Below are 7,527 nucleotides of genomic sequence, written 5' to 3'. Positions count from 1 at the left end.
TCCTTCCTTCCTTCCTTCCTTCCTTCCTTCTTTCTTTTTTCTCTTTCTCTCTTTTTCTCTTTCTCTCTCTCTCTTTCTTTCAAAATTTATATTTGTACACTTTCTGCAGTAAATCTCACATTTCTTTGTAAACAGGAAGAACAGGTTTTTTAAAGGGAGGAATACACCCCATGCCTTCCACGTGTACTCCTTCCATAGGTGACAGAGTGTGGCTGTGTGCAAAGAATCGCATTCACACTCCATGATCCTGATCAGCTGGAGAGATGATCAGAAAGCAACATGGAGCTCAATAGAAAGGTGTGTGGCCAACATGGTTCAGAAGAAAAAAATCAAACGAAATAACAGAAGATTGTGATCCTCAGAGAAGAGAATAATTTTCTGTGGGTTTCCTTTCAAATGAAAACTGAACGATTCTCTAAATTAGTTGTGACTTCCACCCTGAGGCCGCTTGACTTTTGGAGAATTCAGGACAGCTTCCGATTCATTTGCACTGGCGGGGGCAGGGGTATGGCGTGTCCACCTCCAAGTTTGAACGTCTAGAGCTTGTTGTTCAGTATTGCTTCCAAAATAAGTTCCTGAGGGTATTATTTTAAAATGATATTTCACATCTTTTCCCAGACGATTTCAATATTGAATTCTACTTGCAAACATATTGGATCCCTGTTAGAACAGAGAGAGACCACCATGCTGGTATTCTCACTGTCCGTGGAGGACCGCTCTTGCACTCTGCTGCAGATACCAAAATTCATGGATGCTCAACTTCCTTGTAGAAAACCATACAGCACCTGTAGGTGACCTACCCAGCCCTCTGTGTACTGCATCTTTGGAGTACTTGCAACAACCAGCACATGTAAGTGCTGTGTGAATAGTTGGTACAAGCGCAGCAAGTCCATATGTATTCGGCATGGATGCAGCTCTTCCCCAAATGTCGTCCTCCATCTGCGGTTGGTGACTCCTCATATGCGGAGCCCGTGAATGCGCAAGGCTGACTCTACTCAGAGAAATGGGCCCATCTGCAAGAGGACCGGCCCCTCCTAGTAGCCCAACTGTTAAGGTTTCCTAAGAAAACAGTGCAGATCAAGATACCACCTGAGCATGGATTTTCTATCCTGGATTGGTGCTCTTTTTATGACTGTGTGGGTTTCTTTTTATTGCTACCAATGCAAACAAAGCAGGGAGATAAATTTACAGATCTGTCGCTGCAGCGGCATCCCACTGTCACACGGGAAGCGGAGGAGAGAAGAGCTGCGCAGGTGATGGAGGCGCAGCTGCCCGGGACTCTCCGCAAACTTCTTTTCAAGAACTCTGTGAAGAGAACAGCGGAGAAGGTAGCGCAGACAGGGGCCAGAAGGGAGCCTCAGCGCGGCCTGTGCCGACGGCGGAGAGCGAAGAGCCCGCCTCAGAGACAGCGAGGGAAAGGCCGGCTCCCAGGACCCAGCCCCGCAGCTGCTGCCTTTCCTGAGGGAACGGGCCAAGCGAGCTGCGATGGCCGCCCGCCCCAGTGGGGTGCAGAGGTGAAGCACCCCCTCAGGAGCAGGCCGGCTGTCTCCTGGAGGAGCTGCTGCGAGGCAGGCAGAGGCCTGCAAGAGGAGCCGGCGGGACCTGGGAGCGGACCCGCGTGCAGCAGGCAGGAGGTTAGGGAGCTGGGCCGGGCTGCTCTGTGCCGGCCGAAGCCCGCAGGCGTCTGGGAGCCGCGTGGCATGTGCACACATGTGCGCATGTGCAGCTGTGACGTGCAGCAGACTGAGCTGCTCCCCCCTCAGGGTCACAGGGAAGGCCCGGCCCCCAGTGCACCTGGACTGGAGGAAGTTCTTCAAAGAGGCCATGGAGGTTAAACGAGCGGCAGGACGGCTCCCACCCACAGGACCGCATCCCGTAGACGGGGAGGGGGAGCGGCGGAGAGAAGACCCTGGGGGCCCAAGGAAGGGGGCTGAGGTCGCGGCCTCGGGAGGAAGCAAGGCTGCCAGCGCTCCAGAGTGGGCTGTGGCCTCCAGAGCTGCCAGGAAAGGCGCCTCACCGGCGCAGGCCCCTGATCTGCAAGGTGTGGAGGGCGGTGCACACGGAAGTGGCCCTCCCGCCCCTCTGGACAAAATCTCTGCTTCCGCGGAGCTGCCCTGTTCCGCTGGCACAGCAGATGGCAGCGGTGGCACGGCCAGGGAGCTTGCGTGCTTGTAGCTGTGGCACAGGCGAGGAAGGGTCAGAGGCTTTGGGAGGTGATCGGCTGGGGTCAGGGAAGGGATGAGAGCCCTTGGGAAAACGCTCCCCAGAGCTCCCTGCACTCTGCAGGGGAGGTGCAGGCAGGAAGGAGCCGCTGTCGGAGCCGGAAAAGGGGTCCTCTGCAGACTCTCCCTAACGGAGCCTTGCGTTTGATTTCCGGGCTCCAGCACTGAGCGGGACGTTTCAGTGCAGATCCGGGATGTGGCTGCAGCAGCCCACGTGGACTAATGCAGTGTCCGCATAGGTAGTAACTAAATGGGCTCTAAGAAAGCAAATGAGATACAGTTTAAAAGGAGAACCGAGTCAGTAGATTGTCCAGCTTGTGTGTGGTGCGTGTGTGCAGCCTCACGCTGTACGGATGTACCGTTCTTTCACGGGGTCTCTGCCCGTGTCTTTGCGCCGGGCTCCTTGGGGGGGTTTCTTCGGGTTCTCTCTGAGACTCCCTTGGGTGAACTCAGCCGGATGAGGACTCAGCGTGCGACTGCTTGGCTTTGTATCAGCTTCAAGGCCGCCTGCTTTGTTCAATCATTGCAGTGGGGCCTTTGCCTCCACAGCGGGTCTCAGCACAGGTGACAGAGCAGGACCAGGCTTTGTTCCTGGGAGGCTCTTAGGAGTGGGAATTGAAACAATTTGGCCGGCGGGTCGCCAGCCCCTGCTCCTGCGGGGCTGCCCTGCAAATCCACAGCAGGCAACAGCAGACATTCATTTACAGACCAATGAAACCTCTCCTACACTTCAGGCTTGCCCTTTGATAGCGTTTTCTTTTTTCACTGTCACCATGGTTTTTAAGAATTGAGATAACTTTCTTTATAATGAAATTACCAAAAGTTAGAACTTCGAAGCCTTCTTTGGAATGTTGGGAGTCGGACTTCCGGGCATCATCTGGGAGTGAGCAAAGAGGTTACAGAAGAAGCCCAGGATCTGGTGCGCACACACTGAGTGGAATAACTAAACAACATCAGAGAGCTTGTGGAAGCCATGCCTTTAAAAACCCACATGTCTTTTACCCTTCCTAACCTTTGAGTAAGTCTTTTTGCACATGAGATGAGTGCATACTAGATGTTTTCCCTTGTATATTCATTAGACACCTCAAACACAACCTGTCCATCCTGAGCTAATTAGCATACGCACTCTACTTTGCTTACGGGGCCTTTCTCTCTGCTCATTCACTGACGGTAGACATCTAAGAGCTGCCTGACTCACCCTTTTCCCTCACTGCAGGACCCAAGAACACCCCACCGATCACATTAGTTTAGAATGTGTCATGCAGGTGCCCTTAATCTCCAGCCCAAACCTGTACCACTTCATGTCAGTGGAGTAGTAACTGGCCTTTTTCCTAATCTTTCTCCTCTCAGTTTTGCCCTACTGATGCCAATGTGAATTCTCTAAAGTCCATTCCAGAAGACGCTCTCTTCTTCTGAACTACTGTTACGGTGTCTGGATGTCCTCCCAAAGCCTCATGCAGTCATAGGGTGCATTTCTAGAGTGTATGACTGATCCATGATCCATGGGTGTGAGTGCTGCACCTGCCCTGGGGGGGGGGCAGCTTGTGTACAATATAGGAGGGAAAAAAGCTTGCTCTCTGCTGCTGCTCCTCCCTTTCTGCTCTTGTTACTTTTGCTGTTTTGTTTCCTCCACCATGAACTGTTGCCCTCTGCCATGTGTCACCCCACCTTGGAGCCAACCAAGTATGGACTGAAACCTCTACAAACTGTAAGCTAAATATACCTTTCCTTCCTTAATTCTGAATGTCATATATTTTGTCTCAGCAAGGAGAGAAAAGTAACTGAGACATCTACCTACCAACTGCTTGGCCATTGTATGATACCAACTTCTTAATTTTTCCATACCCATTTCCTATTACCTTGTTAGTGCTTGCTTTTTCTAGTATCTTATTCATGTTTGTTTTTTCTGTTATCCTATTTGTGCTTTTCTTTCTCCCATTTTCTCTGGGTTTTCACTTCTAGCCCAACATCCAGCTCACTCCCATTAATTTCACTATGATATGCTTCCGTGCTTTTCCTCCCTCTCCCGGGACCATCTCACTCACCCATCAGCTGCCCAACACGTGTCTCTTTATCTTTCAAGATCCAGGTCAAGAGCGTCCTTCTCTGTGAAACCTTTCTGACCCCTTTCCTCCCTGCTCCCACTGAACAGGTATTTACCATACTTATTCATTCATATTTGCTTTCCCTGCTAGAAGGGAAGTTCTTAGAGGCAGAGATTGTGCATCACCCACCTGGAAGTCTCCTGAGAGTGAAGCAACCCTGGATACAGTGAGGCATGCTTTACAAAGACTTCTTTAATGAAAGGAACATCTAATCTTTTTGCACAAAAATAATATAAACTATTTGTGGGATATATTTCATAGAAGAGAATGATTGAGAAATTGTCCCAAGTTAGTCATGTAATATGACTTCTTCTCACCCTCTTGGTGTGATTTTCCCCAGAATTATGTAAGCGAGAAGGGTATTTTCATCTTCTTCTCCCTCCACCTTCTCAAAAGCCCCATCATTCTCATTATATTTGGGAACCAAGAAAGTTATTCCCAATTCTGAGTTTTTCCTCTGAGTCAGTATAGTTGTACAGGTGATTACGCATGATATTATGCAGAGAGAACAGGAGCAGCTTTCTCCCAGTGCTAAGGGCAAGAGACAGGTGAAACATTCTCCTTACCAGGTTAGGGTGAGGAGGGGACAGAGAGCTACTTGAGGCTTCTGTGAGTGTCATTGTCTATAAACTCTGAATCAAATAACTGAACTTAGTGCTGAGACTGACAGGGTTCCAGTCTCTCGTATTGAACTAAAGCAACAGAAAGGGCAGAGGGATATCTGATTTGCCACTGGCAAATTCCCCGACTCAAAGTCAATTCTTGTGGGAATTTCAAGAGCTTCTATACACTATTGATTACTGATATTTTCAATCAATAGTCCTGGGTGAAACTGATTAATTATCAATACTTAACAGGTGTTTTAGAAAAAGCAAAAACTCATATTAACCACATTTAAACTCATTTCCACCTCCAATCTTCCAGCTTGTTACTAGAATTATATAAGAATAGATTTTAAAATACCTTTAATGAAAAGAAAGAAGTACTTTTTTAATATGCTGATCTTTTATGAAAAGCATCTTAGGCCGCTGGGCACCAAAGCCTTTATTCCCTGTTTGTGTGGCGCATGGAGGGATCAGGAAGGCTTGGCAGGAAGCAGTAAAGAAGAGGCTCTGAACCCTAGAGAAGGAGACATAGGTTTGATACTTACAGCTGTCCTCTTCTTCAGTTATGCATTTCACAACATAACAGGCGTAGATGAACCCTGCCAGCTGAAATAAAACAGAGATGGTTTAGACGTTAGGCAAAGACAAGGATCAGACCTCTCTGTGGGGTGGCCTTCCCAAGACACACGGCTTATGATCAGATCTAGGGCTCCAAAATGGCTCTTCAGAGTGGATCTTGACTGCAGAGTGGATTCTTCATTCCAGTGGTATTCAGCTGCCGCGCAAGTAATTTATTGCGCTATTTTCTCTGGCAGTGTTAATGTCTAAGATTTGTTAATTGCTAGATAATCTAAAATGAATTATTTTAGGTAAAAAAGAAAAAAAAAAAGAATCACCAGGTATCAGTGAATTTAACATTTGGGTTTGGGCCCATCATCTTCTACTCTACTTTTCCTTTGGCCAGGGCTTTGGATTCTAAAACTAACTTCCTCCTGACCATCAGAAAAGTGATTTGAGAGAAAATGTTAAGGAAGTCCCGTGGCACGTTACATGAACTCGGTAAGAAAGGGAAACTTTCATTTAGGCCTGTACCCGCAACCAGGGCCTACTGAGCGTAATGAGGTCACCGCAAAGTAACCAGGGGGACACCCGGAAGCCAGGAGTGGCAGCACCACCCACTGAACTGGGATTTTGCGGTCGCCTCACCCTGTCTGAAGCACACTACAAGGGTGACCCCAGGGGTCAGAAAAGTCCTTGCTCACGGAAATTAGTGCTGCAGGTAACTGTAGCCAGAACACTGGGATCTATTCCCTCGGATTTAGTACTCTTGTATTCCTTCATATAACTTGTAGAATACCCAAATTCTGAGCTCTGGTAGAAGGAAGTAAATGAATAAAATTAGTAGATAAGTACAAAACTTTGTTTTTTAAACAAAAGCACTCCAGTTTGAGTCAGTTCTGAATGGTATGTGCTCGGAACATTGGTGAAGATCATGCAGAATAACATTTACAACAAGCCCCGAGGTGGCTACGTACTGACCCCACAGGATCATGCTCTGTGTAGAGAAGAGGGTAGTTTGAAAGGTGGCAGTCCTAAGTCAGGAAGCTAAAGCTCAGGGTAAAAGGAGTTGCCACAGTAAGAGCAAAGAAGTTGACCTCCATTTATTGAGAGACAGAGATTCTCTGCAAGATGTGAGTGGAACACTTTTAAGTCAGAAGATATTTAATAAGCTCAGGACTATTTGGAGAAGAAAGAGAGCCAGTTAAAAGGTGTGTCAGAATATTTCTAATTTGAATTTGAGAGAGAAAGAGTGTTCTAGAATATTCAGGCTGTTTCTGAAGAGAAGTACCATGGAATAAAATAGTCGTTATCCAGGAAGAAAGAAGCAGCAGCAGTGGCCATGCTCAGGGAGAGACAGGGGGGGAGCACCCATTCAATATGTCCTTCAAAGGCCCTTACAGCAGAGCACGGAATAAGAATGCCACTGAGGATATATTAGTTTCATTTTTAGAAATTATTTTTTGAATATTCACCAAATCAACATGTTTCTCTTTCAATTATAGGATGCTATTGGCAATAAAATGGTATTAATAAAATCTACTTCCTTAATGTGAAATCATCAAGATCTTTGTTTTTTAGATATTTATTTGTAGAACACAGGGTACCGGTTAGAAACTACTGTCTCTTATTTGGCTTTAGCAAAGATGATAAAAATCGCGTAGTGATTTGAGCATTTTCATAGAGATGATCCCAGTGGTTAATCTTTTATCCACCAGGAGCCAGGGAAACATGCTGTTCACTGAGTAGACCAGTCCCATGGGTGCTTTGTCACTGGGATTTAAACCTGGCTGTGGATTAAGGGGAAGAAGTGAAAGTTTTGGGTGAATGAGTTCCTCCCTTATACCACCATTCCTTCCTTCACACTAAATCCTTAACATGTGTGCCTAAATATTACTAACATCACTTGTTCATCTCTCCTTTCTAAGTTCTTGTTTAGCTACTTGTATAACAATATTTCCCCAATGACAAGCTTTTCATTCCTCCTCATTATTTCATTACTTTGAAATGAAAAACTAAGCAACAAGTATTGATAAA

The 7,527-nt window shown here is 46.9% G+C and overlaps 1 protein-coding gene across 3 annotated transcripts in view; it reads right to left on the bottom strand.

The window, feature by feature from the left end:
- The window catches only part of Nkain2 (Na+/K+ transporting ATPase interacting 2), a 937,374-nt gene that overhangs the window by 18,803 nt on the left and 911,044 nt on the right, over nt 1-7,527 (bottom strand). For all 3 annotated transcript variants that reach the window (XM_013516706.1, XM_005389154.1, XM_013516707.1), the window contains exon 5: nt 5,478-5,538. In XM_013516706.1, the coding sequence (XP_013372160.1) occupies nt 5,478-5,538 (61 nt within the window). The remainder of the gene's footprint in view (nt 1-5,477; nt 5,539-7,527) is intronic.

This window comes from Chinchilla lanigera, unplaced genomic scaffold (assembly GCF_000276665.1).
Source record: "Chinchilla lanigera isolate Chin_1 unplaced genomic scaffold, ChiLan1.0 scaffold00035, whole genome shotgun sequence".
NCBI lineage: Eukaryota > Metazoa > Chordata > Mammalia > Rodentia > Chinchillidae > Chinchilla > Chinchilla lanigera.
This window is presented reverse-complemented; position numbering and strand designations above follow the sequence as displayed.